Below are 20,472 nucleotides of genomic sequence, written 5' to 3' on the forward strand. Positions count from 1 at the left end.
TCGTCCGATTTGCCTTTTATTGTGCACCAAACGTTTAATATCAGCCCGAATAGTATGGAATTTTGCACATACAACCAAATTAGGCCTGAAAATAAGTATGCCAAATTTTATCGAAATCGGTTCAGATATAGCTATAGCTCCCATATATATTGTTCATCCGATTTCTTATTTTTGTCCTCCGCAGCCGTAATATGCACTCTGTAACAACAATATTTGGGGAAATATATCAAATACAGCTCAGAAATACCTTTGCTAAATTTTATCGAAATCGGTTCAGATTTGGATATAGCTCCCATATATAACTTCGTCCGATTTACCATTTATTGTGCACCAAACGTCTAATATTTGTCCAAATGGGATGGAATTTGACACATACGACCGAATTTAGTCTAAAAGGTAGTATGTCAAATTTGGTGAAAATCGGTTCAGATATAGCTATAGCTCCCATATATATTGTTCATCCGATTTATTGTATTTGTTACCCATAGCCGTAATATGCACTCCGTAACAACGATATTCAGGGAAATATATCAAATACAGCTCAGAAAGATCTTTGCCAAATTTTATCGAGATCGGTTCAGATTTGGATATAGTTCCCATATATATTTTTATCCGATTTGAAATTAATTTCGCACCAAATGGGCAATACAAGTCCGAATTTAAAAGATACAAATGCTTTAGTCCTTTGAATTTTAAATTATAATTATAATCATAGCGTGTATAATTGAATTCTCCCATAACAACTTTTAATTATTAAGTGGAGCTCAACTAAATTAGCAAGGTGTGTAGGGTATCATAAAATCGGCCCCGGTCGACTTTAGGACTTTTACTTACTGTTTTTTTTTTTTTTTTTTTTGATAATTTTTTCCTTGATCTTCGAGTTGACGCCTTAAAGTAACATAAAATTTCACTTTATGCAAAGGAGAATATTTTGCACTAAATTTCACGATAAATCTCAGCATAAACCATATATCTGGATACAATAGTTTTCAATAAAATTTCATACCAAGTTATACTAAGAGAAAACTCTCCTACAAAACATAATTTTTGGGGTATGACAAAGACAATATCATACCAAATTCCTTCCTAGAAAATGTTATTCTTATTTTAAAATAAAATCCAACTCTGCAACTCTTTTTTTTTTCTTGCAATAAAAAATTATATTTATTATTTTCAATTTGTTGTAATCTAATATAAATTGCTCATCTATTAGAGAATTTTTCTTTTTTTTTTTTTGGAGTGATGCGAAGGAGTAAAACGTGGAAAGGTAGGTAAGTGTAAATGTTGTTCTGTGTTTTGAATAGAAACATATTCTCTTTATAAAAAAGCTCAATAAATTAAAGTTGCGTTGAATGGAAACTAAATAAATAACCTGGGGAGTGTGTCGAAGAAAAAAATGTTTTCATTTTAAATTCGAAATTTATGTATAAAAATTCACATGTGTTTTTTTAATAGTTTTTTTTTTTTCAAGAGAAATACATAAATACATACAAATGTGTTTGTTTTTTTTCTTAAGCTACCATCATTAAAGGCTAAAAAACAGACTTTGTTTCAAGGTATTGTAAAAAAAGTAGTAATTATTAAATATTTATAAAGTCTACAAAGCAAAATGCATGAGATAAAATTATGGAATTTGGAATAGATTTTGTCTTAAAAATATAAATAGATTTTGCAAAGCAAAAGTAGTAAAAAGAAATAAGGGAACTTGGGGTAATTTTTTTTTTTTTTTTTTGTTTTGGTGATTCTCTTTTGGAGTGGCCAGAAATAGCCAAGCAATTTCGCATTGTTGAATGAATTATATTAAATATAGAACAAAATCATAAAATAATATATGTAATTGTATGTAGTAGTGTTTGTGTGTGTATGTGGTGTATAAGTAAAAGTATTTTGCTGCTTCTTCTGCTGCTGCTGCTGTGTTGCTTCTTGATGATATTTTGTATTCTTGCTGCATGGAAATTTTTCTTTTTCTTTCTTTTCTTCAATACCACTATTCCGATGGTGTGAGATCACGTTCATGTTCATTTTCATTTAGTATCTGCGACAAGAGATCATGTACCGGTTCAAATACTTTCTTAGCTCCCGTATTGGTTAGATTCTTATAATCGAACATATCATGATGACTAATGGAGTTGTCGGTTTGTACCAGACCCTTTGTTATGTCCACCGTCTGCACGCGATTGAGTCCGACAACTTTCTCCTTAACCAAACTATTGACTTGAGCGTTTTTATCACGTAATTTATTTGCTTGATGGCCACGAGGTAGTAGAGACTAAAATATAGAAAAATGATAGGACATTATTCAGGGGATAAAGTATGAAAAATTTCCAAGGCTAGACTAGACATCCTGGGTCTGTATTGATTGGGATATTTCCTAACAATAGGCTTTTTAGGCTAATTTTAAATAAATTTTTCATAAAATAAGATTTTAAAACCTACGTTTCGGGGTATTTGGAGTCGATCTAATTTTGATCTAATATGACCGGTTATATCACCGATAGATGGACTTAGGACTACTAGGAGGTACTAATATCACCTTAGAGACAAAATATGAAAAATCAAAAATTGTATAAAAATATTAAAAAAAACATAAAAACCTTATAATTTGACTATTTATCATAGATCCACTTAAATGGTCTATATATGTAAACTTTGTTTCCTTAAGAATTTGAAGATGGCTTGAACGCTTTCTTCTGTAACCCATAATAAGAATCCTTAATTTGATTCTTATTTTATCGAAGGTTGTGCTACTCTTTCCTAGCAAACGTTTTCAACTCTTTTCCAAACAAATTACGCTTTTAAGAAAGCAGTATTTGATTCATTCCTCTCAAAAGGATAAATTTTGTTAAAAATTTAAATATCCATATAAAAGCATAAATTTACTCCAAGCAAATTACGCCCTTAGGACACTAGTATTAGACTATCAACTCAAAAGGATAAATTTCGTTAAAAAAAAAACCAAATATCCAGTTAAAAACCTAAATTTACTCACAGGCAACACAATATACGTATCCGGCAATCTCGAACGTATTCTCTGTACAATTTCATAAACGCCATCTGCTATCTCTTCGGCCTTGTTGTCGACATTGTTGGTGCCAACATGGAGGACAACGATTTTCGGTTTCACATTATCCAGTTCACCGTTTTCGATGCGCCACAAAACATTTTCACAGCGATCGCCACGTATACTAAAATTCAGACTATGCATTGGAGCGAAATAGTGATGCCATGTCTCCGTGTCCTGTAGTGTCTCCAATATGCAATCACCAATGAAAATGACGTCAGGGTCTTTTTCACGGCACTCCGAAATGAAGCGTTTGTGTATGCTACAGGGGAAACAAAATGAAAAAGATTTCCAATTATTCATTTTGTAAGATATGTTATTGGCTACCTACCTTAGCCATCTATCGTCACCGTCATCATCAGTCCTTTGGGTGGGCACGGCACAAGGATTCATAATGGGGGCTTCCTGCTTTCTTTTTTGCTTTGATACAAAATCGATGTGATGGGTCTGGTATGTGATGGAGTGGGTGCGTGCGTGTGTGTGGGAATATTTTCACAGTTTCTTACTCCCCAATATTATTGATATTATAGACTTTTTGTCTCTTAATTTCACTTGTATTTGTTCTTTTTTGCAAAAACTCAGGAGTTTTTATGTTTTTTTTTTTGCAATAGGCGAGACTATGATAGGGATGTGTAGATCGACTTGTAACCAGTTGACTTTAGTGGCAATAATCGATTTTTTCTGTTGGTAGAACATCGAAAGTTTGTTGTCGACTTTTTCGGTGGCATGTTTGCTGGGATTAGGTGTGTCTGGTTACCCTATAATTTTTAACAATTGTTACTGGATGTCGTCTGTTAACCCGAAAGTTCCGCAAAAGAGAGCGGTTGAAGAGAGAACTTTTGACAGTTCTTTGAGTGAGAGTTTGCCAATTCTTGCTGGACAAATTTCTTCGCAAAATCACTTGCAATTCTTCTTCTTCTCATTCATCGACATACAATCAGATGTTTTCTATTCTTTGTTTTTTTTTTTAACAATTAACTTGTAAAATTGGTGGAGGTTTATTTCTTTTAATGGGGGACAAATTGGTTTGTTTTGACAAAACAGCTGGTTAGTATTTGGCCTGCAGGCATCTAAAACTTTTTGCTGGGATAACCGATTTTTATTTTATTATATCGAAAATAGCTGAAAAACTTGTAGATTCTTGCAGGTTCTGGAAAAGAGCCTCAAATGCGAATCATGATAGGTACCTTTCCATTGACCGCCTATAATTTTATTATTTTTTATTATGCTTCTAAAATGCAACTCTGTATTTAAACTCCATGTCTTTTATCAATTACTCTGTTCCAGTACCTGTAAAAGTCTACTAATTTTGCAATTTTCTTCGATGTCATAAAGGGAAAATCGGTTATCGTAGTAAAAATTTTACACTTTTGCAGTTCTAGAACATAATATAACATTTCTGAAGCATAGGAGAATGACAACGTTTGCTACCTTTTCCATTATCCAATCTTTTTTACCAAAATATATGCATTTGATTTGTTGTTAATATATGCGGGAGAACATATGTCTATTTATAAAAGGGCTGTTCCAGAACCTGCAAGAATCTCCTAATTTTGCATTTTTTTCGATATCATGAAGGGAAAATCGGTTATCGTAGTAAACATTTTACACATTTGCAGTTCTGGAACAGGCTAAATATAACATTTTTGAAGCAAAGGAGAAGGACAACATTTGCTACCTTTCCCATTATCCAACTACCCCATAAGCGGGAGAACATATGTCTAATTATAAAAAGTCAGTTAAACAAATCTGTCTCAAAATAGAAAATCGATTACTAAAAGTCAAATGCGATTTCCACCACACTTTTCCACTTTCCACACCACACCACCAACAGCCGATTAATCGAAAGTCGACTTACGCATCCCTTCTTTTGACTTGTCATTAGCGAAAAAATCATTGGAACGAACGGTAGCAGAACGGTAGATTTCTGAAACGCGACGAAAATACAGAAAAAAAGTAAAAAAAAACATAAATAATTTATTCTATTAAAAAGTGTTTGAAAGTAATATAGAATAAATGAAAATATTATCTAGATGTCATTGACCAGCTACAAAGGAGTATTAACGTAAAACAAATAGTTGGCTACCGGGTAGTAAAAGAAATACAAAAAGCAATCATTGGTGAAGTGTGTGAAAATTCGATATGCAAAAAATTGTTCGCGGAAGTGCTTAGAACAAGAAGAAGCAATCAATAAGAATTACCACCAAGAAGTTGTGTTTTGTTGTTGCGAAAAAAGTCATGTGTAAAGTGAAAAAACTTAAGTTAATTTACATTAAAATTGTATAACGTGCGTATATCACACGCTCGGTTAATTGTTCCGCAAAAAAAGCAAAACAGTAACAACAACAAAGAAGCAAAGAATTCTTTGCGAAAAAAAACGCTATAAGAAACAAATTGTTGTTGTTGTTCTTATTGGTGGCTAACTTTGTGGTGGGGTATTCTTTTCCGTATGTCTCATGTATAGAGAGCGTGTTAAACCAGCTGCTTTTTGTTTTGTTGTGTACCTTACTCCCTCTCTCTCTCTCTCTGTCTCTCTTCTCTCGTGCATAATCTCAGCTGTTTTTGGTTTTGCCGGACATCAGCAGCATTGTTTGACAAATAACCATACCGTCTCTTTTGCAAAAAGATTTAATAAACAAAAAAAAGTACAAAATAATCAAAAGCTCCCACCACCCCACTCTTCTTTATATTTTATATGAATAGAAAACAAAGTAAGAAAGCAGTGGCTGTTATAAAAAATAATAAAAACAGAATAAACTAAAAACAAACAAAAGAACTTAACATTGCACCTCTCACTCTCTCCCTCAACACTAACGGCAGCGGCGCAGCGTAGCAGCAGAGATATTCTCTTTAGTTTGGCTATGGGGGTGCTGCTGTCATTTCATTTGAATGAATTGCCAAAATAGTGAAAGATAATTTTAGCCAAAAATAAAAAGAAAATATTAAATTGTTGCAATTCTCAAGTCTTGTTGGACGGACACACAGCCTCTTTGTCAATTTGCTGCCAAAATGGATATTATTGGTGTTATACGTACCACGGCCCAGGATTATGGCGATATATTTTCAGATGCCTGGTGGCATCTGCTTAATATGGAATTTAAAACAGCGGTAAGTAAATGATACGGAGTGTGTGTGTGTGTGTGTGTTTTGTATATTATTTAAGTTTATAGGGGGGCTCGTTACTGCTTCTTAGTTTTTTTTTCTACTGTATGTGCCAAACTATTGCGTCTTTATCTGCTATTCGTCCGATTATTTTTTTTATTTTTATTCCAATTGTCACATTTCTTCTTATCATCGACAGTGCTTGGGTGTTTTTTTTTTCAGTTTGTCTGTCTTTCTTTGTTTTTCATTTGATTGTGTGCCTTTTGTTATTGCTGCTGTATTTCCTTTTCTTTCAAATACTTTGAATAGCTGAAATATTTTTATAGTTGAGGAGTAAATTTGAAGCAGTGATTTTACGAGGAGGAATGCAACTAGCTGGGAAAATCAGACTTAAAAGTATGTTTGTGGAAATCGAACAGACTTCGGTGTAAAGGAGTGGGTTTCGAACCTCCCACACCTTTTGTCAAAAAGCTTGGAACATGTGTATTAAATCTTTAAAAGTGAATATGCAACAGTGAATATGCAACAGCCAGTCCTAATAATATGCAACAGCTAGTCCTAATATGGAAAATGTCTCCTTACCAATAAAGTGATGGTCACCTCGATCTCAAAATATGGCCAGGACAGGCATGCCCCCCTAATTTCCTGACAAAATTAATGGTGTCCGTGAAAATATCACTTTTTGTTCGTCTATCAAAGAGTGTTGAGAAAAATAGGAAATTTAAAGCAATTTAAAACGACGAAACCCAATCCATCGTATTCCACTGTTGGTAGGATAAGCTCAGAATTGGGATATGCTTAATCGTTTTCATTTCTTCTTTAATTTCCCGCAGCTTGTAATATTCCATATCATTTTCTTTCACTTTGGTAGGCTTTATACACGCCTACTGTAATTTTTTGGGCCAGACTTGGTTACAAAGGAATATATAAAGGAGTAAAGTGCGACCACTCTGCCAAGACAAGGTATTATCCAAGTCTGTAAGGGTATTGAAAGATTTGAAAAAGTAAACTGTTGAACCACTGCTGCCTTATGGATTCAAAAGCTATTAAGAGGCGACCTGTGGCCCTCATCGCCACTAAAACAGTCCCTCAACATGTTGGCCTGGCGTGTAGTTGAATGTCAAAAGTTCGACTCACCTGGAGCATGGTTCTCAGCTTAACTCCGTTACATTTTTTGTATTTAGCTTTGATGCATGTTCTTACCTCTTCTTCATTGCAGAAACATGTGACTAGTCGCTTGTTGAGATCTATGTCTTTTCTGGATATTGTTAGAGATAGGAGGAGTTTTGCTATACTCGCTTTGCAATGTTACAGTCAAATCTAAATGATACAAAGCCCAATTCATCTAAGAAGAAAAATATCGCTACGAACCTGTTTATATTCCTTTTAACTCTTGAAATCAATGGAAATCTTAATGACAAGACTCCAGTTTTAAAACTGGAACTGACACTGTGATTCTGCATATTCAGTATTGTCAGAATACCCATCACTCCTGCAAGGAGATCCATTTAAGTAATTGAATATTGCCGGTTTCTCAATAGCCTACCAAAGTCAATGTCAATTTTGAAGAGGTAGATCTTTGGCTTCTCGCTGTCACATAATTTGATCTTTTTTCCTACCAAATGACAAATAGCTTGTTCCAAGTATCTGTTTCTCCCTAGAAAATAATATTTCGCAGATGGCCCGCTTCTTTCAGACTATGACTTTCCAAGGTCAGCTTTGTCAATGACTGCCTGAGGGGCCCTAGAACTCGATCACCCGAAACGTTTTGTTATTTTTGTATATTCTCAGTCGTATGTCTTCAAAGGTTATACATCACTTGATTTGGCCAAAATCTTCCACATCGAAATAACGACTTCAGACCCTAGGTCTCTTTGGACGAAATCTGTTTTAGGTGATTTGGAGTCGATCTAGCGGAATCCGTTCGTCCATCTGTCTGGCTGGCTATTGCGCACGGGTTTAAACTCCACACTCAATCGTCTGGATGATGCGAGAGGAACTCGAGAGGTAGTGTGTGGCTTAGAATACCGGTTCAGTGGGAGGTTTTAGACTTCAGGTGTTGTTCCTTTGTTAATCTTACAATAATGGTGCCTAGTACCACCTCAGTTGAAGAGCGTCCTAATGTAATCCCCGCCGAAAATGAAAAAAATCCACGCATGTCTTTTTTTGGAATCTGCAGATTACATTAAAGTTATTCTCTGCCTTACCTCTTTCAGTTGTAGTGAATGGATTCTGGACAATAAACTGCTACGATTTATTGTCATTGCTCTCGAAGTAGTAAAGAAGTTTTGATCTGTTCCTTTAATCGCAGATTGCTTTTGGAAAACAAATTCATCGGTATTGGCGAATGCAAGACAGCTCAATAACTTAATTTGAACATTTTTTTCAAATGTTCTCTTCTGCTTTCAGAGCGGAGAGCCTCTTCTCGTGAAGACTATGAGGTTGATCACTTTAAACTTGAACTACATCCTCCAAATGATTTCACTGAAACAAGTTCGAATATTAAATGGCAATACTTTTCCTTAACTTATGGTGGAGGATATTAACATCTCGGCTTGGTATAACTTAACGTGTTTTACTTGTTTAAATATAGATGTGACGTTTTTCTTGCAGTGGGTCAAAAACCGTCCCACAACAATAGTCATCGTACTAGCACCATTTTTTCTACAAATTCAAAACGAAGGGTATTGCTCGATTTGATTTATGGTGTAATATACAAACTTTTTTTTCTTTAAAACGCTTTGCTAAAAACACGCTTAGCTGAAAAAATTAAAGAAAAAATAAAAATAAACAAACAATGGAACTGATAACCCACATTCGTTTTTTTTTTGTTCCAATTCCCATGCTAAACAAAGCAGAGGAATTTCATAGAACAAAAAAAAAAAAAAAAAGAATAATCAAAATTATCAGCAAAACAAACTAAACGCATTATAAATACCTAACTGACTGACTGCTGCCCACCATCACCAACCAGTTCATTTCGCTGCCAAGAAATTAGGTCAACGGGAGCAATAGTTATAAAAAAAGGTGCGAAGTCGTCAATTAAAGATTATTGGGTTATATAATGGCTAATTATTAATGACATTCATTCATCCATTGTTTGTGGCTGCCAGTAGCTAATTAATTAAATGAACATTCATACTAAACTACAAACACACACCACACAACTGATAAGCAACTGAGAGCGTTGAATGGGAAAATGTGGATGGTAGGAAGCGTAGATGAAATATTCAATAAACTCGGTCAGCATTATAAGGCTCCTTTAATAACTGTGGTCCCTGAATATAATGTGTTATGCAACATACTTAACATTTTTACTTTGAGGGTTTTGGGGATTATTTCTTTGGTGTTAAGCCCCTGGACATTTGAAATTTGTTTCAAAAATTGGCCAGTGACAATAAAAATACTTTTTTATAATTTAGCTTCACAATATGTCAGCATTCTAAGACTCCTATTATAATTAGGGTACCTGAATATAATGGTTTATTAAAAAGAATGATATTTTTACTTCGGAGGTTTTGGGGATTGTTATTTTGGTATCAAGCCGTTGAAGTCATTTTCCATCTGCTTTTCGGTATACAAAATCATTTGCGAAATTTGTTAAGGTCATTAACATCTATTTTTTATAGCCTCAGCCATATCATTTGATACGGCCAAAACATGCCTCATCGAAAAAATGGATTTAGACTCTAGGTCTCTTTGGATTAAATCCATTTCTGAACATTTGGAGTCGATCTAGCGATGTCCGCCCTTCTGTCTGTCCGGCTTGCTGGCTGGTGCGCACGATAACTCTCGAAGGGAGTGTCCAAACTTGGTACATCGCAATATTATTGTCCCACACAAAAGCTCAACATTTTCAAAGAAAATAATTTCAAATGGAATGTGTCGGTCCACTCCTTCTGGTACCTCCCACACAATGGGTCAACATTTTAAATATAAATGGTAATTATGTTTAAATAATAATGAAACATAACACGAAATTAACTTCCGATTCCATTCTAAATTGGAATATTTCAATATTTCTATCAACACAAGATCTGTAATAAAGATGATAGAAATCGGACCATTTCTTTTGGTACCTCCCCCACAAAGGGTTTAAGTTTTGAGTTACCAAAAAGATCATAAAATCCGATATTTTTATTAACACAAGATCTGCTGCGAAGAAGAGATATATCGGTCCTCTCCTTCTGGTACCTCCCCCACCAAGGATCAAAAATTTTGAACATACATGGAGTTCATAAAAAGCGAAAATAACATCCGATTCCATTCAGACGTGGCACATCTCAATAATTCCATCAACACAAGATCTGTTATAAAGATGGTAGAGATCGGACCATTTCTTCTGGTACCTCCCGCACACACACAAACATTTCTGCCAATATAACATTTGTTGTGAAGATAATATACAGGGTGAGATGAAAAAACTGCAACCAACTTCAGACTGCTGTCATTTCTAAGCCACTCGTCCGACAGCTGTTAAAATTATTCCAGTGACAGCTCATTATATTGTTTACAAGCGTACAAAAGCATTTTGGTGAGAATTTTCCAGAAAAAAAGTTATTCGTGATGGAGTTCAAGGGTGATAGTGTGATTTCTTTATATTTGGCTGGAAAACCACAAGTGGCTATCGTTAGAGCACTCCAGAATTTAAATGTGAATAAATCTTTTGTGTCTCGTACCATCGCTTGTTGCCGTGATACTGGTAACGTAGTCCGACGTCAAGGAAGTGGACGGAAGAAAACAGCAACATCAGCAGAAATGGTTCGAAAAGTAAAGAAGAGATTTGATCGAAACCCACGTCGCAGTTGCCGACGAGCTGAAATGGCTCGTGAGCTAAACATATCGCAATATCCCATTCGGCAAATATTGAAAAAAGGAGCTCTGGGTAAAGCCATGGATATTCCAAAAAGTGCAAGAACTTACACCGCAACAGAAAGAAAATAGACTCAAAAGTTGCTTCGCTTGGCCGAAAGTGGGGAACTGCCGAATTTGGTTTTCTCCGCTCCGATGAGAAAACATTCGTTTTCCAGCAGTTTGTAAACAAACAAAATAATCGTGTTTACTTGCCAAAGAGGTCAGCTGAAAATGTGCAGCTTCGGTTGGCCACCAGAACTCAAGCGCCGGCCATGGTGATGGTGTGGGCCGCCATAACAGCCGATGGTCGCCCTCCGATCGTATCAATCGACCGTGGCATCAAAATAAATGCCGAATATTATTGTGAAAATATTCTGGTGGGTGTATTAAAGCCTTGGGCACGCCAACATTTTGGCCGCAGAGCTTGGACATTTCAAAAGGACGCACCTATCACGCGCCGCCCAAGATTGGTTCAGTTCCAGCGCACAATGACCACCAGACAATGAACCGGATACCAATCCGTTGGACTATTGTGTCTAGAGTATTTTGGACAGCTAGGTTGGCACTAAAAAGTACCAAAGTGTTGATCACCTCAAGCAAGCAATTTGCCGGAAATGGGTCAAAATACTGCAGAGCAACATTCGGGCAGCGTGGGACGGTTTCATTAGTAGTTTGAAAGCCATAATTCGTGCCAAAGGTGACCAATTTGAACAAATTTAGACTTTTTCTAAAATCTGATGCTATTTCCGATATTTTTTGCTTTCATTCAATAAAATTTAAAAAAATGTAAAAATTTTGACGTTTGACTTTGTTGCAGTATTTTTTATTTCGCCCTGTAGTTTTTTTTTTATCTCACCTTCAACCAAAAACCTGTGATGAATATGGAATTGATAATTTCGCACAAAATTTAATATAAGTGTTCAATTTTCTTGTATTTTTGCCCTTACCCATATTTTTTTCTGTATTATATGAGGTATGAAAATGGAATGCTTCGGTCGACTATCTATCTGCTATCGCACACACATTTTAACATTTCCTAAAAATGATCCCTTATCTCATATAAAGTGAAGTAAATATCCAATATAGTCCAATCCTGTCATGTCGCAATATTTATATCATATTTATTTAGGTCCGATACCAAAAAAAAAAATAAAACAATATTGTCCCATTTCTTCGGAACCTACTCTATAGAGGGTCAACAATTTGAATAATCATAAAAGAAGTCAAAATATATTTTAATCATCGAACATTCAGGGTGTATACCTCTCGGCAAAACCGACTGATACTTTTTAACTTCTTTTAACTACATTTTTAGCGAATTTCTTTAAAAATTTGAACCTCGCCAAAGATTCGAACCCCTGTGGCAGAAAATTGTCTATGTAAATCCACGTTTTGGTAAAGTAAAAATACGACTCATTTGAAAATTAAATTCTAATATTTGTATTTTTAAAGGATTGCTTCTTCTCATGCACCCGCCGAATTTTATGTTTTCCCTGCTTAAGTCGCTGGAGGTGTTTTGCTCTTGTTTTCGAAATTATAAAATCATTTTCGAAATTTGAACAGGATATTAAATACTAATTGGGTTTTAATATTTTAGCTTAACGATATGTCACGTAATAGCAGGCCAAAGGCTTGTGTGCATTACAATTTTCTGATAAGAGTTTGTTTACTTCTTTTTTTATTTGTCGATCAATTAGCTGTTTAAGAGATTATGTACAAAATTTGACAAAAAACAAGTCCCTTATCACACCCCCAAATAATAAAAATAGAAAGAAATTTTGTATTTTGTACCCACTTTCATTCATTATACGTCTTTTTTTCTTGCAAAAAAATGTTGACTTATCATTATTATGGAATATGTACTCATTTGAGAATCGTTAAGCTCCAAAAATGTTGAATCTATCCAGAAGGTCATTTAGTTATCATATTTTTTTTTTGAAATTATAACACCTGTTGTGTTTGAAATTTTTCGGCTGATTGCATGATGTATGAGGGAGTGATTCATAATGTGTCACATTGTCAAAATGGGTCATAACTTCCCATATCTTCCCATACCTATCTAAAGCATATGTCATTGTTCCGAAATTGAATATATTAATTTATTTTAAACTATTATTTATATCAATTTTTAATTTTATTAATTCGATGGAATAATTTTTAAATAATAATAGCGGCGCACCCAACACGTTATTTTACAGCTGGCATGGGTCTCAGGTGTTTTCTTTTAATTCTGTTCCCACAAAAAATCGAAATCATTTAAATTTTCCAAATAACCGTCAATTTGAATGTCAAAAACATTTGTGAAGCGTTTGCAGCACCAATTACAACCAACTGTTGGTTGGCCCAAGAATATGACGTCGCCATTGGTAAATGGTTTATTATTTGAAATCGAACAAGTAAAAAAGCTGTAAGTTCGGCCGGGCCGAACTTTGAATAACCTCCACCATTTGCTAAAAATTTGGCAATTTTCAAAAAAAAAAAAAAAAAAAAATCCGCAAAAAATTCTGTTAAAATCGTGGATCTGCATAGGCAACTTTTGTCACAAGCTATTACAATATTCAAATGCGAAACTTGAAACAATCTGTTTATAATGTAGCTAAAATAATCAATATACCGAATATAGGGAAGTACCATGGGGGTTATAAAACTTGGACCTGCACAGACAATTTTCTGTCATAGGCTGTAGTATTCATTACGTACTTCAAATACTGAATTTAAAATAGTTCCGGTAAATATAGCCACTAAAATCATAAAAATACCGAAAATAGGGGAGGGGTACCGTTGTATGGAGGCTATACGAAGACGTGGACCTGCACAGACAATTTTCTGTCATATTATCCATTTCGAACTTTAAATACCAAATTTGAAACAATTCCGGTAAATAATGTCGCTAAAATCAACAAAATAGCGAATATCGGGGGGAACCGTTTATGGGGGCTATACGAACACGTGGACCTACATGGCCCATTTTCTGTCTTATGGTGTAGTCGAATACCAAATTTTAAACAATTCCAGGAAATAATGTCGCTATAATCATTAAAATACCGAATATCGGGGGGAACCCTTTATGGGGACAATACGAAGACGTGGACCTACATGGCCCATTTTTTGTTTTAGGCTGTAGTATCCATTACAAATTTCAAATACCAATTTTGAAACAATTCCGGTAGATAATTTCGCTAAAATCATCAAAATACCGAATATCGGGAGGTACCGTTATATGGGGATTATACGAAGATGTGGACCTACATGACCCATTTTTAATACCAAAAGTCGGGTAGACATAATTCATATTTGACTAAATTGTTATCAACTTACTTCATTTCGTTCGGAAGCTAGAGTGATTTCCACAGACGGATAGACGGACGGACATTGTTAAATCGACATAGAATTTAATGCTGATCAAGAATATATATATACTTTGTGGGTTCTAAAATGTATATTTCGAGGTGTTACAAACGACAAACTTAATATACCATCCATACTATGGTGTAGGGTATAAAAAGGAAAATTAATATAGCCGTAGAAAAGTTCGATCTACTCCCTCTGTTTTGCGTTGGAATGCATTGACCTAGAAATTGTCAACCGACCATGAAATATTAGCTATGATCCAAGAGCTCTAAGAATCTTCTACTAATTCTTACATTTTTGCGATTTTTTAGTAGGGGTTTTCCTCTGAGAAAATTTTGCCTAGTGTTCCTTCTCATTTAAAAAGTCAAATGGGAGAAAAATATTGAAAACCCCTTTAAGAAGGCCTTATCGCACTCGTAGCCTGTAAGAACCTTTTAGGCAAGAGCTGATGGAAAAGATCCAAATATGTCATTGGACTTTTCACTCAGTACTTGCCCATATCAAACCTTTTACAGACGCAAATTGGATAAATTTTAATGAAGTGCATCAATTTTAATTGGTCGAATTCGGCAAGAGCCTAGAAAGACATCATACTACTCACACGATAGAACTTTTAATAACCTCCACCATGAGATAGGGACAAACTTTCGAAAATAAAAATGTATTCAAACGAGTTTCATTTCAAACTGCAAATGCCAGCGAAATCAGGAGCGAAATACGGTTAAAGTCTTCAAGATTTTATATGGGTGGTACGAGTCTATAGGGTAAATTACTAAAGTCGCACCAACGTGGGCAATTATCTGCCACAGGGGTTGATATCTTTTGTGAACATCATGTAATAAATCTGAAACACTTCCATTAAAAATGTGGTTAAATTTATTAACATACTGAATACCCCGAGGTATTTTATATGGGGGGGGGGGGGGGGGGGGGGGGGCTATTGAGAAAACCTCGATCTATGGACACAATGTTCTGCCACAGTCAATAAAACCGGAACCATCTTAATTTAGCTATAACTCTAGGATCAATCTGAAATGATATCCCTAGATAGATCTTAGTTTCCTGATTATTAAAATATAAGTCGGTTCAAAAAACCGTTTATATATCATTTTTTTCGGTTCAAAAACCGGATAACCGGTTATGAAAAAAATAAAATGTGCATATTTTTTATAAGGACGTCAAGATCTATCTATGGTATAATTTTCACCGATCCGAGTGTTGTAGCTACACTAGCATTAAGCCATAAAGCCCAGTACATACTCGTCGACCAAGCCAGGATAGCGAGATGAACCAAGAAATGGTAAATTTTAAAATATTTTTACGAAATTTTGTTTGAAAATTTCATTTTTTGTCGGTTGGGTCACCTGAGGTAGAGACCAGTACCAACTTTAAATACCGAATTACAAACAATTTTATGAAAATATGTGGCTAAATCGTCAGAACGCCGAATATCAGGAGGTATCGTTATATGACGACATATGAGAAAACGTAAATCTATGTAGTCAATGTTCGGATGCAGAGGATGATATATATTGTATTCATAATCAGCATAAAATTTTATGTCGATTTAAGATGTCTGTATGTTGGTATTGAAAATGAGATGTATCGGTCCACGTTTTGGTATAGGCCCCACATAACGGTATCTCCGGATATTCATTATTTTGATGATTTTTGACACCTTTTTCCACGGATTTGTCTTAAAATTGCTATTTGTAGGTCATAATGAGTTTTAGTGCCGGTGGCGAAACAATATATGTATATGTCCACGGTTTTGTGTAGCCCCCATATAACGGTAGCTCCCGATATTCGGCATTTTGATGATTTTTGTCACCTTTTTCACGAATTTGTCTGAAAATTGGTATTTTTAGTTCGTCATGGATTCTAGATCCGGTGGCGTTTTTGTATAGCCCCCATATTACGATACCTCCCTATATTCGGTATTTTGATGATTTCCACGAATTTGTCTATAAATTGGTATTTGTAGTTCGTAATGGGTTCTAGCTCCGGTGGCGAAATTTTGCAGGTCCACGTTTTGGTATAGCCCCCATATAACGTTACCTCCAGATTTTCGGTATTTTAATGATTTCCACAAATTTGTCTGAAAATAGGTATTTGTAGTTCGTAGTGGGTTCTAACTCCGGAGGCGGAACATGGTCTATATAGGTCCACGTTTTGATATAGCCCCCATATAACAGTACCTCCTGGTAGTCGTTATTTTGATGATTTCGAGGAATTTATCTAAAAGTTGGCATTTCTAGTTCGTAATGGGTTCTATCTCCGGTGGCGGACCATAGTATATATAGATCCATGTTTTTGTATAGCCCCCATATAACGGTACCTACCGAAATTCGACATTTTGATATTTTTTTGCACATTTTTTTCACGGATTTGTCTAAAACTTAGTATCTTTAAATTATAATGGGTTCTAGCTCCGGCGGTATTACCTTAAAAATTTAGGTCTACGTTTTCTTGTAGCGAATATAATTTATATTATTTAAAAATAATAAAAATATAAAAATACCTCTCGTTACTCGGTATTTTGATAATCCTAGAAACATTAATCCACGAAATACTTTCAGATTTGGTATTTAAGAAAATCTGGTAGATGACAATTCTTGAAGAAAGAAATTGTCTATGGAGGTTCCCGTTTTGGCATGGCCCCAAAATTGTCTAAAGCCTAAATAGACAATTTGTAATGAGAGGAGAGGATGGCGTTAATTATCAATATTTAAAACTTTTTTTCCAAAATCTAGTTGAATCATCAAAATTCTTAACAGTTAGAAGTATCGTTATATGGGACCAGTACCACAACATGGACCTATGTGGGATGTTTACTGGGCACTGGGAGCCCTAACTGCCGATTTACAGCCATGTCAGAATTTCTAAGGACCTAAAAGACATTTTAGTAAAAACATCGACTTACTTCATTCCCTTCGGAAGCTAGAGGGGCGAAATCGACTAAGAATTGTATGCTGATCAAGAAAATGTATATTTCGCGGAGTCTAAAATAGTTCTTGTGGGAAGTTACAAACTGAATGGAAAACTTAATATACTCTCCGAACTATGTATGGTGGAGGCTATACAAAAAAATTTCACCCCAGCCAAAGCTATAGCGTTTTTCACTTTTATATGTATCTTTTCTCATCATTTGTTTATCTTGGCAGCATGAATGAAAAATAGGGAAACACCAAGACCTAGCGCCAAAATAAAAAAACAAAAAAAATTCCAGTCCCCCCACAATATTCTCGCTTATCAATAATTGACTATTACGAAATATTTACTATTGAAACATTTTATTCAAAAAAAAAAAAAGACTTCAATAATTTGCGAAACATTTTCAAAATAAATATTTATTTGAACGTGATTTTGCATTTATTCGAATATACCTATATATATATCTATTTATTTATACAACTACCGCAGCCAAGTTAATTAGTGTGCGTGAAAAATGTTTGCCATTTTTTTTGGTGTGCGCTTTGTTTTCCTCTTTTTGCAACAATTTGTTTTTTTTTTTTGCTTTTTCTCTTCAAATTTTTATTGGCTTTGTTTAATAAATACATCATTGTTTTTTTTCGTGTTACTTGGTCGTTCAGAATATTCAGCGAGTCAGGCAGTCAGCCACCCATACCCATGTTTGTGTGTCGCATTTCCAGATCATTGAACTTTTATCGACACCAAAGACCAAAGAGAGAAACTAGACTCCAAATAAAGTCACGGCAATTATAATCTATTTCTATTCGAGATTTGATTATATTTCTTGGTATATGGATCTACTTTTTATATAATCATATTCTATTACTTTTTTGGAACTACAGTGGGGTCTTGTGTTGACGAAAAATCCTCTTCATAAATTATAAAAATCCATAATTTTAAAATAACAATTGTTGTTGTGATAGACATTGCTAATGTGGATTTAGAACCAATGCTCGCCAAAAATATGACCTTGAGCGAGGGGTTTTACGGTATATGTGGTCATATCTATATAAGTATGTCACCTATGAGACTGTGGATTTATGCCAAACCGCCACTGGCCTAATTATTCCCATAACAATAATTTATAACCGTCATAATTTTTGCATTATTACAGTTGTTCTGGTTCGTGTTCGTGTTCTGTTTTTTTTTTTATTTTTTATTTATTATTTTTGGGAAAATTCTAATATTTTTCTTTAGTGACAGCCATTGACTGCATTGAAGGTGGGTGTGGGCGAATCTTCTTACATAAATATCAAAGAGCAAGACATAGAAGACCAGAGAAATATTCTTCACGTGTATAAGAGGAGGTTGGTTTTCTTATAGGTCTTCTCATAGAAGACCAGAAGGTGGTCTTCTCATAGAAGACCAGAAGGTGGTCTACTCATAGAAGACCAGAAGGTGGTCTTCTCATGGAAGACCAGATGGTGGTCTTCTCATAGAAGACCAGATGGTGGTCTTCTCATAGAAGACCAGATGGTGGTCTTCTCATAGAAGACCAGATGGTGGTCTTCCCATAGAAGACCAGAAGGTGGTCTTCTCATAGAAGACCAGACTGTGGTCTTCCTTAGATGACCAGACTGTGGTCTTCCTTAGATGGCCACTCGGTGGTCTTTCTTAAAAGACCAGTACTTGGTGTTCTCATGGAAGACCAGAAAGTGGTCTTCTCTCAGAAGACCAGAAGGTGGTCTTCTCATAGATGACCAGAAGGTGGTCTTCTCATAGAAGACCAGAAGGTGGTCTTCTCCTAGAAGTCCAGAAGGTGGTCTTCTCATAGAAGACCAGAAGGTGGTCTTCTCATAGAAGACCAGGAAGTGGTCTTCTCTCAGAAGACCAGAAGGTGGTCTTCTCAAAGATGACCAGAAGGTGGTCTTCTCATAGAAGACCAGAAGGTGGTCTTCTCCTAGAAGACCAGAAGGTGGTCTTCTCATAGAAGACCAGAAGGTGGTCTTCTCATAGATGACCAGAAGGTGGTCTTCTCATAGAAGACCAGGAGGTGGTCTTCTCATAGAAGACCAGAAGGTGGTCTTCTCATAGATGACCAGAAGGTGGTCTTCCTTAGATGGCCACTCGGTGGTCTTTCTTAAAAGACCAGTACTTGGTGTTCTCATGGAAGACCAGAAAGTGGTCTTCTCTCAGAAGACCAGAAGGTGGTCTTCTCATAGATGACCAGAAGGTGGTCTTCTCATAGAAGACCAGAAGGTGGTCTTCTCCTAGAAGTCCAGAAGGTGGTCTACTCATAGAAGACCAGAAGGTGGTCTTCTCATAGAAGACCAGAAAGTGGTCTTCTCTCAGAAGACCAGAAGGTGGTCTTCTCAAAGATGACCAGAAGGTGGTCTTCTCAAAGATGACCAGAAGGTGGTCTTCTCCTAGAAGACCAGAAGGTGGTCTTCTCCTAGAAGACCAGAAGGTGGTCTTCTCCTAGAAGACCAGAAGGTGGTCTTCTCCTAGAAGACCAGAAGGTGGTCTTCTCCTAGAAGACCAGAAGGTGGTCTTCTCCTAGAAGACCAGAAGGTGGTCTTCTCCTAGAAGACCAGAAGGTGGTCTTCTCCTAGAAGACCAGAAGGTGGTCTTCTCATAGAAGACCAGATGATGGTCTTACTTAGAAGACCAGAAGGTCGTCTTCTCATAGAAGACCAGAAGGCGGTCTTCTGATAGAAGACCAGAAGGTGGTCTTTTCATAGAAGACCAGAAGGTGGTCTTTTCATAGAAGACCAGAAGGTGGTCTTTTCATAGAAGACCAGAATGTAGTCTTCTCGTAGAAGACCAGAAGGTGGTCTTCTCATAGAAGACCAGAAGGTGGTCTTCTCATAGAAGACCAGATCGTTGTCTTCCATAAAAGACCAGAACGTTGTCTTCCATGGAAGACCAGAATGTGGTCTTTCATAGAAGACCAGAAGATGGTTTTCTCATAGAAGACCTGGAGTTGGTCTTCTCATAGAAGAACAGAAGGTGGTCTCCTATAAAGGACCAGGAGGTGGTCTTCTTTAGAGGACCAGAAGATTGTCCTTAATATAAGAAGTCCAGAAAATGGTCTTTCGTAGAAAAGGTGTTCTTCCATAGAAAACCTGAAGTTGGTCTTCTATAGAAGACCGGCAGAGTTGGCCTTCCCTAGAAGACCAGCAGTGTTAATC

The 20,472-nt window shown here is 35.8% G+C and overlaps 2 protein-coding genes across 6 annotated transcripts in view; one reads left to right on the forward strand and one right to left on the reverse strand.

The window, feature by feature from the left end:
* Positions 1 to 1,893: 1,893 nt before the first annotated feature.
* LOC101897568 (platelet-activating factor acetylhydrolase IB subunit beta homolog) lies at positions 1,894 to 3,703 on the reverse strand. The gene is made up of 3 exons (XM_005181276.4): positions 3,393 to 3,703; positions 2,990 to 3,323; positions 1,894 to 2,269 (listed from the first exon to the last, which is right to left on the reverse strand). The coding sequence occupies exons 1-3, from the start codon at positions 3,452 to 3,454 to the stop codon at positions 1,988 to 1,990; spliced, it is 678 nt and encodes a 225-aa protein (XP_005181333.1). The 5' UTR covers positions 3,455 to 3,703; the 3' UTR covers positions 1,894 to 1,987.
* A 1,241-nt stretch (positions 3,704 to 4,944) lies between these two features.
* Positions 4,945 to 20,472, forward strand: part of LOC101897743 (neuropathy target esterase sws) — a 57,603-nt gene continuing 42,075 nt past the window's right edge. Inside the window, exons 1-2 of one of the 5 annotated variants that reach the window (XM_059122049.1) lie at positions 4,946 to 5,150; positions 5,618 to 6,169. In XM_059122049.1, the coding sequence (XP_058978032.1) occupies positions 6,071 to 6,169 (99 nt within the window). In that variant the 5' untranslated portion in view covers positions 4,946 to 5,150; positions 5,618 to 6,070. Of the gene's footprint in view, positions 6,170 to 20,472 lie in introns of all 5 variants that reach the window. The other 4 variants (XM_020035955.2, XM_059122050.1, XM_005181278.4 and 1 more) reach the window with 4 other exon arrangements.

The sequence above is a fragment of the Musca domestica genome, unplaced genomic scaffold (genome assembly GCF_030504385.1).
Source record: "Musca domestica strain aabys unplaced genomic scaffold, Musca_domestica.polishedcontigs.V.1.1 2, whole genome shotgun sequence".
NCBI lineage: Eukaryota > Metazoa > Arthropoda > Insecta > Diptera > Muscidae > Musca > Musca domestica.

What these genes read in the sequence shown, in the direction of transcription:
- LOC101897568 (XM_005181276.4), bottom strand. Translation starts at nt 3,454, where the DNA reads ATGAATCCTTGTGCCGTGCCCACCCAAAGGACTGATGATGACGGTGAC. An exon ending in GGTGACGATAGATGGCTAAG is followed by an intron (nt 3,324 to 3,392) that starts GTAGGTAGCCAA and finishes TTTCCCCTGTAG; the next exon opens with CATACACAAACGCTTCATTT. An exon ending in ATACGTATATTGTGTTGCCT is followed by an intron (nt 2,270 to 2,989) that starts GTGAGTAAATTT and finishes TCTATATTTTAG; the next exon opens with TCTCTACTACCTCGTGGCCA.